The 18,009-nt window shown below is 42.8% G+C and overlaps 2 protein-coding genes across 2 annotated transcripts; one reads left to right on the top strand and one right to left on the bottom strand.

The window, feature by feature from the left end:
• Positions 1 to 31: 31 nt before the first annotated feature.
• Positions 32 to 6,003, bottom strand: prdx1 (peroxiredoxin 1). Its single transcript, XM_083659614.1, has 6 exons — positions 5,940 to 6,003; positions 4,906 to 5,018; positions 4,544 to 4,697; positions 2,995 to 3,117; positions 1,230 to 1,360; positions 32 to 497 (listed from the first exon to the last, which is right to left on the bottom strand). The coding sequence occupies exons 2-6, from the start codon at positions 5,009 to 5,011 to the stop codon at positions 415 to 417; spliced, it is 597 nt and encodes a 198-aa protein (XP_083515740.1). The 5' UTR covers positions 5,012 to 5,018; positions 5,940 to 6,003; the 3' UTR covers positions 32 to 414.
• Positions 6,004 to 11,528: 5,525 nt separating this feature from the next.
• LOC310797247 (histone-binding protein N1/N2-like) lies at positions 11,529 to 17,789 on the top strand. Its single transcript, XM_083659604.1, has 14 exons — positions 11,529 to 11,660; positions 11,833 to 11,944; positions 12,769 to 12,849; positions 12,966 to 13,078; positions 13,259 to 13,570; positions 13,696 to 13,769; positions 13,875 to 13,951; positions 14,066 to 14,139; positions 14,566 to 14,754; positions 15,624 to 15,778; positions 15,902 to 15,973; positions 16,223 to 16,309; positions 16,889 to 17,040; positions 17,617 to 17,789. Exons 2-14 carry the CDS (start codon positions 11,844 to 11,846, stop codon positions 17,621 to 17,623), a joined length of 1,494 nt encoding a protein of 497 aa, XP_083515730.1. The 5' UTR covers positions 11,529 to 11,660; positions 11,833 to 11,843; the 3' UTR covers positions 17,624 to 17,789.
• Positions 17,790 to 18,009: the final 220 nt, after the last annotated feature.

Raw genomic sequence — 18,009 nt, 5'->3', positions numbered from 1 at the left:
GACGCGTGTTAATAGCTATTCTTTATTTAGATGAAAGCACAACTTCATGTGGTCGCTTCAATCCAATGAAAAGCTTTTCGATAACAATGTTTATAGATACTTAGCCATTGTTCTGGGGTCCTTTTCATCTTACATTAGCAAGGAAGGATGTAAAAAAAACAAATAGATATTTAGCACAGACACTCACAGACAATAGCTTAAACGTAGTTATACATTAATATAATTTGGTCACAATGTCCAGGCTACAGAGAATACACAACACAGGTAGGGTTGGCAAAAAAGAAATAAAAAGTGTTCTAATCCACTCTTCCACAGGCACAGTGGTTGACTGACAGGCTTAAATATTGTTCTCTGGAAATGTAATGTGTAGGTTGAATCTCCTACAGAAGGCTGCTGCAGACTGTGGCTGTGTCCTTATTGCTTGGAGAAGAACTCTTTGCTCTTCTGGACGTCTGGCTTGATGGTGTCACTTCCTGGTTTCCAGCCGGCAGGGCAGACTGAAAAAGATAAGCCAAAGGTGAGTCTGATGGGGATCATGTCTATGTTCCCCGGGTTCTATGTTCCCCGGGTTCTATATTCCCCATTTTTCACTAACCCTAAACCTAACCTCCCCCAGACCCTAACCCAAAACCTAACCTCTCCCACCCCCCATGCCTAAACCTAACCTCCCCCAGACCCTAACCCAAAACCTAACCTCTCCCAGGGAACATAGCGGGGTTCTATGTTCCCCGGTCCCACAAAAACGGGGAACATAGGACCCGGGGAACATAGGACCCGGGGAACATAGGGATGACCCCGTCTGATGCAGTCAAGAACCACATAGAACAATTGGCCTGGTTTCGTTGAATGGAAACACATTACATGGCAGTAGAATGAATTATTGTCCTTATTTTCCCCACTTCTCCACTTGACCTTCTTACCACGCCACTTTCTTTAATGTAAAGAAAATGATGATTAACCTAGGCCCTGATAAGAGGAGCGACCTTTGAACCTGAGAGAGCTGATATGACCTTTTCTCTCTCTCATATATATATATACTAGGCATCTTGTGCACTACATGCGCTTGATTCCTAGGCTCGCCCTGCAGCTGGCATACGCAGCTCGGCCGCTGCATCATCACTGAACTATAATAGCCTTGTGTGTGAGTGAATTTATGACATAACTGATGATGTCATCAGTAGGACAGACAGAGAAACAGACAGAGCCCGAGGATGGGAGTAGTAGTCTACCTTCTCCGTGCTTGTCGGTGAACTGAAAGGCTTGGACCAAACGCAAGGTCTCGTCGACGGAGCGTCCAACTGGGAGGTCGTTGATGGTGATCTGCCTCAGGATGCCCTTGTCATCAATGATGAACAGCCCTCTGAAATAAAATGAATGAGCAGTTTGTGAGCCTCCATACACATCCAGGTTTGTTTATGATGAATACCAACCAGGCTCTGAAAGGAGCAGTGGTGAGTTTTCCACTTTTCCCCCCCAGATTTCCCCCATTTGTACTTTGCCACTTTCCTCTGCCAAGCTGTCATTGCTCCACCCCCTCTGCTCTGGGGAGAGTTGTAGACTATAGGGGCGTATCGGTTTTGAAGTCATGGTTCGGTTCATTTTCAGTACAGTAAGGGGGAAAATTGCAAAACAAAAAATGACTTGTTTATTATGAACTATTATTTGTAACATCAATAGTTTATTTTTGAAATTAACACTTTTTATGTAGCAGTCGCTAGGTGGTTAAGCTGGGGTTCCAGTCAGTCTCAGTCTGCCAAAATCACATTTTTAGTGTACAGCCAGCAAAACCCAAAGCAACTGATACACCAACCAACCCCATAATATGCCCGTGTGGGAACTCAGATTTATTTTGATCTTTTATTTTATTTATTTTTAAATTCGGCACAGCTGCACCGTTCAGTACAGTTTCCGTACGAACACGGTGTAATGGTAAAATCATGACTAAGATGCTTTGTTGATCCATCAATAATGAGTTGCTTGTTTTAAAATGAATATAAGGAGGATTTTATTTCCGTGACAAAGTTCCACTGTGCACAGAGGGTCACACTCCTGTTTCAAAAAAGACACTCAGGCGTGTGCCACGAGCAAACGCATTTACCCATCATATACTGTAGTGAGCACCAGCCCCCCACTTTGGGAAGCCAGTAAGTCTCTACTGGCTCACAGAAGTTCCATAAGCCCAGTAAGTTTCCATTACGCCAGTAAGTTCCATCTGATGTTCTCAAAAGACGCAATACAACCTTGGTCTGGTCACAAGACAAAATACATGTTATCTATCTCTAGGAATGCTCTGCAGATGGGAAGAGAGTCCCCCTGAGAGACGTTTTAAAATGAGACAGCCATAGATCATTATTGTACAGATACAATAAGCAATCAATCATTTTGCTCTCACAACGGTACAGTACGGTACGAATACGCGTACCTTTACACCCCTAGTAGACGACTAGCACATTCTTCCTCCAAAACATGTGAAGTCACCAGCCGCTTCTTTTCACCTGACAGGAGTTTCACTGGCAGGATGTAGTGTGTGGGAAGACACACTACATCCTTCCCCCCAAAAAAGGCACCCTGACCGACCAGAGGAGGCGCTAGTGCAGCGACCAGGACACATACCTTTAATCCAGCTTCCCACCCGCAGACATGGCCAATTGTGCCTGCATGGATTGGACGCCCGACCAAGCCGGAGGTAAAACGGGGGCACGAACCTGCAACCCTCGTGTTGGCAGGCATGCGGGAAATTTACCGCTGGACTACCTGGGCCGGGCGCACATTTTTGTAGGCAGGAGTGGAGGTAGGGAAATTCCTGGTCTCCCTCACATACCACCTAATATCTTTAGGGCGGTGCATTTGCTGATAAGATGACAAATGCAACCCTATCTCTCTCTTGAAGCAGACAAGGGAAGTGTTAGGAAAACCAACACTGGCCTCATTGGTTCTTATCTTTCAGGAATCATTACATGGAAGTGCAGCACAGCTCCACATTGTTGAGCCCACCTGAAGGCGATGCCCTCGTCCTCTTTCAGCACGCCGTAGTCTGTGGAGATGGTGCGGCGTGTGTCGGCCACCAGGGGGATCTTCATGGCACCCAGACCGCCCTGCTTCCGAGGTGTGTTGATCCTGGGAGGGGCGCAGAAAGAAAATGTTACCGTTTGTAACCGTGAGTGAACGCACGCACACAGCAAGTGTGGGTGTTTCAAATCCAACGCCCAACCCTTGTACCCTCCTAGTCCATCTGATGGACTTTTCCTGCATTCGCGTATGGGCCGTTTCGACATTTTTTGAGTATATGGTCTTAAACTAAGGCTAGGTATTTTTTTTGGGGTATTTGACAAAAATCAATCATAGTTATCAAATTTATACGATCCTAAGACCTATTTTCAAAAATACTCCTCAATTTACTCCTGGTCCATCTGATGGACCCATTGACTTCCATTGAAACCACTCTATTGGTACTCCCAGCAAATTTTCACAAAATTAATTTATTTCATTTATTTCAGCGGGCATCCTGGACCAAATACCTTGAACTTTGACCTTAATATCTAACCTTGGAGTTGGTAGAAATTTTGGGGGAGTTACATGGTCTCAAAGTCCATTGCATAGTTGTCCCATTGATTTCAATGTTAATTTTGCACAAAAAGAACTTTTTTTTTTGACTTCCAGCAAATTTTTCAAAAAATCATTATTTCCTTGATGTTACACATCTCACCTTGACTCAAGCAGTTAAAATTGTAGTTTCTAATGTGTTTGCCTATTTCCCCATATTCCCCCAGTTTTGGCATAGCAATCAATTCCATACAGTTTACATGAAATGTAAAAAAAACTGATTCCTATGCCAAAAATGGGAAAATATTATAAAACTGAATTTGACAGTCCACACTACTGATTTGAAGCCTTTAGACCAGGATAGATGCTGGACTAAAGCTCGTTTGTGTTTTTTGGGGAAAATGGCTGGTAGTCCAAAACATGCGCTTTTTGGATTTTTGGCTCAAAATATGAAAAAATACTATTTTTACAAAAAATCACAAAAAATACAAAAACCCACTGATGATGTCACAATGTCTGTGACATCATCAGTAATGTCATCAGTGACATATTATTGACAAAAAATCATCTCATGACATCACTGATGATGTCATAGGCTAGTGATGTCATAGCTATTGTGACATCATGCCTGCAAATCTTTGATACTAGGCATCTTGCAGTGGTGACTTTTGTAAAACACCCCAACCTGCCCATAATATCAGACCCAAAGCCAGTTTGTCTTTATGGAAATGGGGAAAAAAAATCACTTTTTTTTTTTTATGTACTTTTTTTTTTTTACTGTACTTACTGTACACTGGCATTTGAGGGGTTAAAATTCGAATAGGTATGACATGTTGGTATGAGGTATTAGGGAAGAAGTTACCAATGAATTATAAACAGTCAAAAATTTTAAATTTTAAATTAATATTTATAAATTATTACAGTATTCCTGTTAAGGTCCATCAGATGGACCAGGAGTAAATTGAGGATTCTGCGCCTGCAGGGTACAAGGGTTAAGTACCATGCAAAATGGGAGAAGTGCGAGTCGACCGAGGCGCCGATGACCTCGCAACCGATCTTCTTGAAGTCGTCGGCCGCGTCGCTGAAGGCGATGATCTCAGTTGGGCACACAAAGGTGAAGTCCAGAGGGTAGAAGAAAAAGACCACGTACTTCCCTGCACCAAAAGAAAAACCAAGAAGACATACAATTAAGCTACTGAGTACCAACGCACCAATGATAATTACAGTTTAATTAACAATATTTTCATTAGTAGTGTAAATGTTGCCTATTCAGTACATAGTGGGGACAGAAAGCAGTGATTGGACAGCTCAGACGTGAGCACCATGAAAGCTGTTCTCCACCCGGCAGCGGATGAGATGTACCTCTGTAGTCCGACAGCTTCAGGTCCTTGAACTGTCCATCTGGCATCACCGCTTTGGCTGTGAAGTCTGGGGCCAGCTTTCCAATCTGTGCCTTGCCTGCAGCCATCTTCAGTCTGGTTTACAGGACAAGGAAACAGTGGCTGTTTCACACATCTTCTCAAAATCACTTTTTGATGAGATACATTTTCCACCAGCCTTACTGATTTACAGGACAAGGAAGTGGAGTCTGTATATGATTTCATCTAAACAGTAGTGCAATTGTGTAACCTCTTGTGAAAGCATTCATCATTAGGTGTGTGTTTCAACACAATGAATGAGTTCTCTGATTAAAAAGAACAATAGTATTCCTAGGCTAATGCATTTGAGAATGATAGGCTACACGCCCACTCCACAGTTGTGGATTTGGCTGAGGAAATGAGTTTATTGACGATTCAGCTATTAATATTTTTCCTTTCAAACTAGCCATAATCAAAACTGAAACTCGTGCACCAATACTTCTCTTTTCTCATAGTAAATCCAGATGTTTCCACATTATGGATTTCTTATCAATCTTCCAGGTTTCTCCTCTCAATCAAAAATCCCCATGTAGGTCTACACATTATCGCGTATTCAACGAATCTGTTCACCTGAGTTCATTGATTCAATTACGGTGACCGCAAATGTGGATCTGGAACGTTACCCCATGATAACTTCCTGTTTATTGAAGCTTTTCCGTTAAAAGAAAAACGACTAGGAACGTTTTTTCCCCTCCGCCAAATGATCATTAAACAAGTTGTTTATTAGATGAACAAGCTTGACTTTCTCTCTCTTATTGTTTCTCTGTCTTCAACATCCTCTGTGGTGTGAAACCACTTGTTGAACGGGCAGGCAGGCAGCCTGTAACTGTAGCCTACAGCGCGGATGCATCATGCATAAAACAAACTACGATCACGTTTATTAAACAAAAATAAATAAATCTGAACGATCACAATGCCTATATCGATTTAGTATACAGACAGAAAAGCAAAACTCGATCAAGTGCATCGAACACATACCTCAGATTTAGTTCACACCACGGCAGTTGGAGAGAGGAGAGAGAGTGCAGGAGATGACAGACCCTGAGGGGGATTTATACGCCTGCTCACTTCTCGCGATATCATAGGACTATTTGTCTGGTCTCGTCCACGGAGCATGACTTGGCAAATTTATCTTCCACTCATTGTCAAATCCATGAGTAAGGATGAAGAGGCACACGAGGAGGGCTCTAATTGCACACACACTTTATTCTCAAAATCTAAAAGTTACTACAAACTGAGAGAGCTAAATACATAAGCCTCTATAGGCTACTAGTTGTAGGCTACTACTGCTTCTAAATTTAGCTGCTTTAGAATATGAATAACAAACTGATTCATCTCAAAAGATCAGGTTTTCTTCTTCCAGTCCATGAGCTCCTAGTAATCCAAGCCATGCAGGGGTCATTAGAGTCACGAGGTTTCATCATATGACTTTTAAACCCCTCTCAGAAGTGGAGAAAAATAAACAATCATGGGTAACACTTCATAATACTGTAACACAAAAAATGGGTAGTTACTGAGGAACGAGTAAGGAACGAACCATTAGTTCATGAATAGTTAATGATTAGTTAATGAGTAGTTGATAGGTAGTTCCTTAATGGTAGTTACTTAAGAACTGACCATTAGTTACCATGTTAACGAACCAGTAAGTAATGATTACTTCCCTAAAAAATTTTTTTTTTAATATTTCACTAGTTCTTGGCTCAAACACTTAGTAAAAAAAACACTTTTTTTGGTAGGGTTTACATATCGCACTTCCGGTGGGCGTGGCCTAACCAAAGTAGGCTAGAACTGTAGCCACGCCCCCAAGGAGTTCGAATGTGGAAAAATAGGCTCCGCCCCCTTTCCCTGGCTTCCGGCGGGGGTGGGTGGAGCCAAAAAAGGTAACTCCGCCCCTGAAGGTCGTAGAGCCTCGGGGGCGTGGTTTTAGTGGGGTACCTCGATCTCCTAAGTGGGGTAGGGTACTTTACTAAAGTGGGAGGAGCTACACTTTTTAAATTTGCATACTTGAATAAATTCGTCTTCACTAGTAAAGTAAGCAGGAAGTAATGGTATATTCCTTAGGAACAACTCAGGAAGATGTACTGCTTCACTTGAGGGGGCACAAACATGGGAACTAATGGTAAAGTAAGCAGGAAGTAATGGTGTATTCCTTAGTAACTACTCAGTAAGATGTACTGCTTCACTTGAGGGGGCACAAACATGGGAACTAATGGTAAAGTAAGCAGGAAGTAATGGTGTATCCCTTATTATAAAATGGGTACCTCAAATCAAGCAATCTGATTGGTTCACAGCCATTGTATAATTCCAGTAACCGAGTTCAATAACCCATGGCCATGGGTTATTGGTTACCATGGCAACTCTCTTACTCCTACAGCTTTCTCCTGATCTGCTGTATGGAGGGTCACTAGTCCTTCAAGTCTTTGTACAATGAGTCATTATGGACGCATGATGGCGCAACTCTCTTACTAAAAGTACGTTACTTGGTGTCGGCATACGGCTCTGGGGCCGGTTGCACCACTGGTCTTAACTGCCTGTAACAGAGATCTCCGCGGAGACCTTTTTGACCGTCATCGTCGTAACTGCGGTCAACTGAGCCGTGTTCGTCGTAACACCGCCAGTTCGCTGTCTTTGAAAGCACGACGTTAGATTATAACTAACTAGTTGTGTGGCTTAGCCTTCCAAAATGTTGCCGTTAGTTTTTTAGAAGTTAATACATAGAATTGGGAACGTTACATTCAATTTCATTCAGACTGTCTTTCTGGCTCAATCGCCGCCATTGGTGCAACCGGCCCCTGGTCGGGCTTTGCTCTCAGCAAGCGCCAGGATTGGCCAATGTCGACTTCAGTCTCCAGAACGATCCAATCAAATCACCCGCAGGTCTATCTTCTTGCTAGAGGTCCCGCCTTCAGTAGTGTTTCAACTGACTTTCAGAATAAAATGCCAGTCGGACTTATAGTGTTATTATTATTATATTATTATACTTGGAACCCTTTTATAAAAGCAATATAGCACTCGAGCAGCGTGTGTTGTGAAATATATCACACTGATAAGCTGTTATCCCACTCGGCCTGCGGCCTCGTGGGATAACAGCTTATCAGTGTGATATATTCACCACAACACACTAGCTCTCGTGATATATTGCTTAAGTAACTACTCAGTAAGATGTACTGCTTCACTTGAGGGGGCACAAACATGGGAACTAATGGTAAAGTAAGCAGGAAGTAATGGTGTATCCCTTAGTAACAACTCAGGAAGATGTACTGCTTTACTTGAGGGGGCACAAACATGTTAAGTAATGGTAAAGTAAGCAGGAAGTAATGGTGTATTCCTTAGTAACTACTCAGTAAGATGTACTGCTTCACTTGAGGGGGCACAAACATGGGAACTAATGGTAAAGTAAGCAGGAAGTAATGATGCACTAACATGGTAAGTAATGGTAAGGTAATCATGAAGTAACGATGAGTACTCATGAACAACTGGTAAGTATTTGGTGGAGTCATGCTCACGAACATGGTAACTAATAGTCAGTTCTTAAGGAACTACCTGTTCATGAACTAGTGAAATATTAAAAAAAAAAATTTTAGGGAAGTAATCATTACTTACTGGTTCGTTAACATGGTAACTAATGGTCAGTTCTTTAGTAACTACCATGGGAACTAATGGTCAGTTCTTAAGTAACTACCATTAAGGATCTTTAAGGAACTACCCATTAACTATTAATGAACTAGTGAATGAAAACATATAAAAAAAAAAAAATTAGGGAAGTAATCATTACTTACTGGTTCGTTAACATGGTAACTAATGGTCAGTTCTTAAGTAACTACCATTAAGGAACTACCTATCAACTACTCATTAACTAATCATTAACTATTCATGAACTAATGGTTCGTTCCTTACTCGTTCCTCAGTAACTACCCATTTTTTGTGTTACAGTATTATGAAGTGTTACCCAATCATGTATTGATCAAGATCAATGTATTCTATAATGTATGTAGACATACTTGAGACTGCTGCCTGCTGCCACCACTGTTTGTTCTGGAATAGATGGGAGTCTTTTACTCAAGGGCAATGGTAGTTGATAACAGAGACAGAGAGGAGAGATTTTAGGCTAATAATTCACTTTCCTGCCAGCCAAAATCTATACATCTCCGGCCTTCGTGTCCGTCCAGCATACTAGGTTTGACCAGTTAACCTTTATTTTACAGGCCACACAGATTCAGAACAATTATTTTGCAACAATGGTCCATGCCAGTCCCATCTTGTCTTTACCAACCAGTTGTGTTGTTTCCGTTTAAGAAGCTGCTCCATGTTTCCTGGAATGTCAATTACTACCTTACTATTTTTATGTCAAATGTTTCCGCAGGGTTGATGACATAGGGCGGTGCACTGTTGCAACATTTTCTACATATCCTGTGGGCAGCTGAAGGTATTTTTCAGTCTCACTTCCTCACAACTGCTATATATTTACCTAATGACTAGGCTATAGGAAATACACCTGTGCTCTTTGTATTAAACACAGTGGCAGGCATCGCTCATTGAAAATCATTCATACACAATTTGCTTCCTGTTAAGCTCCAGTAAACCGAGCAGAGCGTGGAGTACAGTGGAGACAGACCGGAAATCTGGAGAAAGTTATGGATTTTTAATTTTCTGTTTTCCAGGCCTGAGTATTCCTGTTGATTAGAGATGTAATTTAAGCCCCTCCTTCTTTCATAATCAGCTGTTTTTTCATGGTTCATCAGTCCGTCGCAGAAATTTGAACACAATTTGTGTTGCTTTTCATGATCTATCTCTATTATATCTAGTGTTGTAATTTAAACCCCTCCCCCTTTCATGATTTACTTAATTTTGATCATCTATATCTACTAGTGCAGTGCCCGTTCAAAACGTGCCTGTCCGGATCGACCCCCCTCTGTCGATCTGGGGAGTGCCGTAGATTAGCACATATATGCTTCCTCTGATACATGTGCGAGGAGTGTGGAGGATACCCGCTCTGCTGTTCCATCAGAGAACATGAATGAGTATTTGTTCCCCTCTGTCTTTGTAACCCAGACAGCTCAAATAGTCCCTCCACCTTTCTCCACCGTGGCCGAGTGATGTCGTTGCCATGGGCACCGCATCAAGGGCCAGATAAGAGGGGGGACACACAATAACCTGCTGTTAGAAGCACAGCGATCAAACGCGCTCATTTCCTCACTCACAATTTGCCCATAATAACTAGTGCATCTGGGTGTTTTGAAGGGCTGTTGTGTCCATCATGTGTAGCGTCATCATCACGCCTGTAAATACCTACAGGATGTTTGTCTTCAAATAAATGCAAATGTAGGCTACTCTTTTTTCCCCTTTGACAGTGAATAAGAATGAATCAGAAGATAAGGGACACGTGATAAGTGAACATTACAAACATTTATATACCTTCTTATGAATAGTGATATGCTTGTGCAGGTAATAATAATAAAGTGAAATCAAATATAGGCCTACCCACCGGACTGTGAAACCGGACGGTGAAGCTGGGAGCTGTGGTCTCTCACACTGGTCAATTTCAGTGCTATGACAGCAGTGTCTCCAAATGATGATAATTTGAAGGGGGGGGGGGGGGGGGCAGATAATGGTCTCAGTGTGAGCTTGATTGGATGGTCCAGGCCTGTCCTTCCTGACAGGGCAGCAACAGTGGACTCAGCAAAGGGGGCGGCACACACACACACACACACACACACACACACACACACACACACACACACACACACACACACACACACACACACACACACACACACACACACACACACACACACATACATAATTGGATGGTCCAGGCCTGTCCTTCCTGACAGGGCAGCAACAGTGGACTCAGCAAAGGGGGCGGCACACACACACACACACACACACACACACACATATACATATATATATATATATATATATACACACACACACTCAATGCAACTCTCTCTCGCAACAGTCTATGCTCGCAACTTATTTATATTGGTGGATGTTTATTGATTTCATGTGGGTCACCGTTCACCCACCACCCTATTATATTAGAAAATGAATTGTCATCTCATCAGTGATGTCATAAATCACTGACAATGCCATACCTACTAATGATGTCATAGACATTGTGACATCATCAGTGATGTCATAGAATCATCCATGTCATATCAATCATTGAATGATGTCATTCTAGATTGTCATAATCTAGAGGGAGGCGCTAATGCAAGATAAATAATACATAAAAGATGCCAACTGCCATAAAACACCACAGAAGAAGAAGATGACATCACATTATTGCTCGATGATGATGATGACATCATCGTTGCTCTGGACAGTACACCACTCCACGATTGTGGTGGGGCATCATTAGGATGGTCATGGTGGATGTTGATTGTGTTCTCCGCCGCCCTATTATATTAGACAATTGACTGAAAATGATTATCCTTTAAACCAGCCATTCCTCCGTACTTTGCCTTTAAGACCATCTCCCGCGCTGTTTTACTCGCCCGGAAATCAACCGGAAAAGGCAGCATCTTTCGCGCCAGATTGAAACACTACACAACGGAGAAAGCCACCAGAGAGACAGAGCAGAGTGTCTGAGCGGTGAGACAGCAGGAGCGGTCAAGTCAAGCGCACGCCTCTGCTGAACGCTTTTTTAAAAAAAAACATTTTTATTCAACTTTCCACTGTTTTTCCACGCTCAAGGTAGGCCTATGTAATTACAGTAAACAAGGTTGTAATAACGCAGCGGCGTTGTTGTGACTTTAATTCTGAAAACAGCGGCATTTAATCAGTAACTAGCGTTTGAAGGCGTCCTGCTCAGAACTATTTTTGTGTGAGGCAGTTTCATTTGACGAATAATTTCATTCTCGTCCAGCTTCAGTTAACATGGAAGAGGCAAACAAGCTGATCGGTACCGGCAAGAAGCACCTGATAATGGGCAAGGTGGTGGAGGCGGTGGGCGTCCTGCAAGAGGCCTGCAGCATGCTGTGAGTTGTCACACAAAGAACCTGTTGGAAGCGTCAAAAACAAGTCATGTCTAATTGAATTATCTCCTACCGTCCCAGCTGTGTTAGACTGGGAATGAACATCAAGACATGGGAGGTGCCTCCCTTCATTTGAGTGCCCTTTAGGTTTCATTAAAATAAAAATCAAGCCATCTAACTTATTATACAGTAGCATTTACAGCGTGCTAGTGATATAACTTACAATAAAAGCAGTCATGCTGGCTGCCTTTGCAGGGACAAATATGTCTCCCTCAAGTTTACAGGATAATACACTTGCATATGTGCAGGGATTATACAATTTACTGATTTATGCAAGCCAGGAAACTTGAATGATGAAAGTCTGGGATGTTGATAAATTCTCTGGGAAGTTTAATTAATTTATAGTAATTTTACAAATGGGTAAATTTACTGCATTATGTTATATGCTTAGTGGAAACAAAACAGAAAACTCTAGAACTTTTCAACGCTGGAAAAACATTAATAAAGGAATATCATCTTTATTTCATGGTCCCCCAACTTGGTTATGGAATTTTACCCCTCCGGACCGTGGGGCATTTGTGCACAAATATGCAGAAACGTGTCCACAACGTGCACAAATCCAGAGTAGTCCAGCGCATGGAATAGATACGAGACAATTTCTCTGTGTTGTAATGTACAGTACGTCAGCCTGAGCCACCGAGGAAGGCGGCACTGTAAAACCAGAAGGCAGTTTTGCTGTGAGGGAAGTCAGGGAACACCACAAAATGTATTGGCATTCAAAGAAATGTGATCATCTGATCAAACTTCACTTCCCTTTGTCATTGCAGAGCTAAGAAGTATGGAGATACAGCAGACGAGTGTGGAGAGGCTTTCTACTGGTGTGGTAAAGCACTGCTGGACTTGGCACGGTGAGGAGCACAGTCAGAATTTAATTTCCCTCCCATCTCACACTAGTTGTGCTGTTGTTATATTGGCCATTGTGCTTGTCATAACTTGGTAGACCCGACTGATGTTATTGTTGTAGGATGGAGAATACGGTCCTGGGCAATGCTCTGGAGGGAGTGCCTGATGAGGAGGAGGAAGAGGAGGAGGAGAAGCCTAAAGACTCCAACATCGAGAGCACAGAAAACTTTGACGGTGAGGGCATTTAGTTGTTGGAAGATTGACCCTGGCTTTGCAATATATTGGTTCAGTTGGACTTGAGTTTTTGCTGTTGAGGGCCGAGTATCACTAGCTGTACCAAGAAGTTGTTGCAGCGAAGTCCTCTTTACGCCACTTGCCTACTGTAAACGATAACCTGTACATTCCTGCACACAGAGAAGACCAGGGACGAGCTGAGGGTTCAGGTCTACGATGCCATGGCAGAGGAGGAGAAGAAGAAAGACAACTCAGAAAAGAGTGGAGACGCAGAAAAGAACGAGGCTGGAGGTGTGCAGCAGAGCGACGCTAAGGAAGAGGGGGCTGGAAAGGAACAGGTGAACGGCAAAGTCAATGGAAGCAACTCCACTGAAGCTGAAGACAAGAAAGAAAATGGAGACAAGCAAAATGGAGAGACGGGCAAAGATGAGAAGGAATCAACAGACAAACAGGGGGAATCAGAAGCCAAGCCAGACGCAGACGAGGCTGAAGGTGACTTTTATGTTTTTACTGTCCTGTCCTTGCTTGTAATGGCAGTATAATGGCACATTGACAATGACACAGATGGGCGTAATGCTTTAAAGTCCAGTTGATCTAAAATACTGGAATGTTTTCAGCGGAGGAGGAGCAAGAGGAGGGAGGTGAAGATGTGGAGATGGACGGCGCAGGCGACGACTGCACCGCTGAGAAGGTACTTCACTAATCAGCTCGAGTGAACAGCCAGATGACATGGCTGGAGTTGTTGGATGTAGTTTTTAATGGCTGCTAAATGCTCCGTCAATGCTCACCTTTTCAGGACAGTGACGATGAGGAAGTGGGCAACCTGCAGCTGGCCTGGGAGATGTTGGAAGTGGCCAAAGTTATCTACAAAAGGTGCGGATATTGGCTAGCTGTGATTGTTGGCATCTGAGAATTGGGAGTGACAACACCAGCATTTCCACACAACCTGCATCCATGTATTTATTTATGTTTGTTTGTTTTTATAAGGAAAGAGACCAAGGATGATCAACTCATGGCTGCCCAGGCTCATCTGAAACTGGGTGAAGTTTCTTCTGAATCAGGTATTGGAAAACTTTTAATATTTTAAGGCAGGCACCTTTTCTCTCAGACGTTGAAAACGCCTGCGTTAACGCACACCTTGTTCTGACATGCAAAGTACATAAATCCTTTATTGAGCTTGATAATTCTCGTTCACATTGTGGGATGTTCGAACGCCGTGAATCACAGGGAATTTAATCACTAACTGCTTCACAGGGATATGCTCAACCTGACCATCGACATGTTGAAAATCGACTTATCGTGTTTCTTTGTACCGACCTGACAAATCGCATCTAGACCGACAGCCAGTGTTTTGTGCTTCTTAATTTTCAGAGTAGACTTGGTGCTTTGGGTAGCCCCAGAGAGAAAGATCAATTTGCGATCTTTTTTTTTTTTTTACCTTTTATTCGTGGTTGCTAAATTGTTGTATCCCCCCCCCTTCTCCCCAGGCAATTACAGTCAAGCGGTGGAGGATTTCCAAGAGTGCCTGAACCTGCAGCTGAAGCACCTGGACCCTGACAGCCGCCTGCTGGCTGAGACTCACTACCAGCTGGGCCTGACGTACAGCCTGAACCAGCAGCACAGCCAGGCTGTCCAGCAGCTCAACAGCTCCATCTCTGTCATTAAGAACAGGCTGGGTAAGCAGGGACCCTCTGCTGGCTCGTTGGTGCATTTACACTTTGGGTAGAACAGGTTTAGTTGCCGATAACCACGCCTTTTGTTTTAGCATACAGTAAGTAATATTCACCCATTAAGGAGTGTTAACGACTATATTTAGTATGTTATGGAAAAGCCCCACAGAATCTTGCCTGCTGAAGGTAGAAGCACAACATTTACTATGGAAACTGTCAAGGCGCGTGGCTTCAAATCACAAAATTCTGAATTCACATATTTAGCATGTCTTAATTGGTAGACACATTTGTCATACTTTGACAGATTTGTGTGTAGCTCAGCTATGTGCTGTAAAGGAAATTATAAAATTACACTGGACATTAACGGGTTAAGGTTACTTATGTAGCCACATTTCCATACTTTGGAGCCATGCGTATTTATAGAGAAGTGGGTCCCCTGGACACTGAATCAAATATTACCTGGGTCTACTTTGTTGTTATAGCTGTTGTACCACAGCTGAAATGCTCTAGCATGATTAGGCACATTCTGTGGGAGTTGTCGAAAGGCCTCTGGGAAATGTAGGAAATCGCTACTGAAGTAAACAGAAAGTGGGTACAACCAAAAGGTAACACTTTGTCAGTAGAGCAAGAGGTGCGTTCTGCTCAGAGCAGTATCGGTGCTGTTGGATTCGAGGGAAATGTATCTATTTGCAGTATACAGCTTTTGAAATCCACAATACTTTACTAGTTTTTAACTACTTTACTAGCTAAATAAAGTTTACAATAAAAAACGGATATTGCCATTGGCAGATGTAACTGGATGAAATCCAGATGTTTGAGTCATGGTAGCAGCATATTTGCCATTTTGTAGCTGAACAGTCTGCTTTGCCTTCCAGACAAACTACAGGAGGTGATCGACAAGGTGGCGGCAGATCATGAGAGGAAGGAGATGGAGGATCTGAAGGCTCTTCTCCCAGAGATCCAGGAGAAGGTGGAGGACGCCACAGAAAGCCTGAACACAGCCAGCACCGACGCCACCAAGGATGGCCTGGTGAGCAGGGGAGGGCTGACGATGAGCTCAGGGATGCTTGGACCTGTGGTTCTGCAGGGATGCTTTGTTGTTGACAATATCTGAATGGAAACTATTTGTTTGAATTCCATTTATATTTTTCAGGATGGCGGGTCCACTTCTTCAGCCTTCCCTGGTTCCACTGTTCAAAATGGCGGCGCTGCTACTAGTACTGTGGTAAGTCACAGCTTTCAATGTGTACTCCGAGGAATAGGTATTCAAACTGAAGCTGTTAAACATGATATAAACTTCATGATTATGATGCGTTGTATTCATGTTGGTTGATTCATCCATTTTTGAATAAGTGGTAGAATATTTGTCTGTATTTTGTTACCCCCCCCCCCCTGAATTATTGACTGCCATTATTTCCTTTTTTACTCTTTGGTTGAAATTTCCATTTTGAAACTGTGTTTATTTTCCATCCAGGTTACTGCCAAACCAGCTAATGGAGATTGTTCTACCAATGGACACGCAGCTCCAGTCTCTGACATCTCACACTTGGTCAGAAAGAAGGTGTGGGGAACAATGATATCTTCATAGTTCAAAGTTGATGACCAACCACACAGAGCCAAACCCGCTTGATACTACGCAAATAGGTTTTCTTACAATCATAAAAAACACGATTTCAGACGGACAAGCCCGTCTTTATTGTCACACGATTACACATCAACACATGCACGGACGGCCACAAACACACACATGCTGACGGTGGCCGGTGAAATTTGTCCTCTGCATTTAACCCATCCTGGCTTGTCCTTTTCCTCCGGGGGGCAGGCCAGGAGCAGTGGTCGCTTTCTCGTACAGCGCCCGGGGACCAACTTTGGATGTTGTCGTCACTGGTCGGATGACGATGGCGATCTGATCTTCTGCATGTTTTTAATGGGGGGGGGGGTGTTATATACGGAGGAACCCCCTGGGGGAGCACGGGGAGAACATGCAAACTCCACACAGACAGAAAGGCCCTTACGACGAGATACCCCACCTGGGCAGTAGGCACTGAAGATATGAGCCGACTGATTTAAAAATTTAATTACACAAATTTCACGTGGTTAACATTCAATCATTCGATTAAATCCCTTGGTTGTATTTCAGAGGAAACCGGAGAGTCCGGTGAAGGAGGGAGTGACCAAGAAGGTGAAGCAGGACGAGCCTCACACCGACGGAGAGAAGGAGCCCCACACGAACGGCGTGAAGGAAAAGAATGGAGATGCGGCCGGTGACGCAAACAAACTGGAAGTTAAGAGGTAAGTGAACCAGTGTCCTGATGAGACAGTGAATGCCCTGGCCCACCATACTGCTATTACTCAATACTCCATTATATTGATTCTCGCTTACTCTAATTGCATCACATGGTAGCTTTAAATAAAAAGCACAACACCCGAGATATGAGCTAGCTACCACACAAAGCTGACTTATTCCATTTTTTTAGACTGCCTGAGAATTTCTCAATTCTGTGAGCTGCATGCAGCTGATCATTTTATTAGGGGACTTTTACCTATGAATCTTCTTTAGATTGAAACTATTGAGGATGTGTCTTCCACAATGGGGAAGTCTGTTTTTGTGTCCAAAAGACACTTGAGATACAAACGGAAACATTAAACCTTGTAGCTGTAAAAATTGGCAAAATAATAAAAGTACTGTAGGAAGAGAGATCTGCATTTGGGCTTCAATATGATTTGATTGTAGCATTCCACACTTCTATAGTTAACAGTGTACTATCCATGCTCAGTACAGACAGTGTTGATCACAGTATATAAAGTACAGTAAGTGCATATGTTGGATGTGTTCATCCCCAAAAATTGTTTTTTCCCCTCTTGCAGCCAGTGAAGCTGGATTCCTCCCTGGTGTATGCATCGCCACCGCACATGTCAAGCTCTTACAAATGTTAAAACCGTTGGCAGTTGTAAATATGTTGTATATCTTTGTGTGTTGTTTACCTGTTCACATATCTTAACTTGTAAAAAAAAAAAATCAATAAAGGCAATTTGATATATCTTTGTTTCCCTTGGTGTACTAACTAAAGTAGCTGGTGTTTACAAAACCATAGAATTTAAATGATTTGACTTGTCCTACCAAATGAGGTCCCTCTTTAAAAGAAACATTTGAATAGCAGTTTGTTTGGTATTTAAGTTTTAGCATAATGGCGGCAGCCTGAGCGATTATAATCAAGGAAGTGGTTTCTGAATAAGGTGCTTAATGGCTGGCAGAAAGGT

This window comes from Poromitra crassiceps, assembly GCF_964638095.1.
Source record: "Poromitra crassiceps genome assembly, chromosome: 23".
NCBI classification, from domain to species: domain Eukaryota; kingdom Metazoa; phylum Chordata; class Actinopteri; order Beryciformes; family Melamphaidae; genus Poromitra; species Poromitra crassiceps.
The sequence above is the reverse complement of the archived record's forward strand: the minus strand, read 5'-3'. Positions and strand labels throughout refer to the sequence as shown.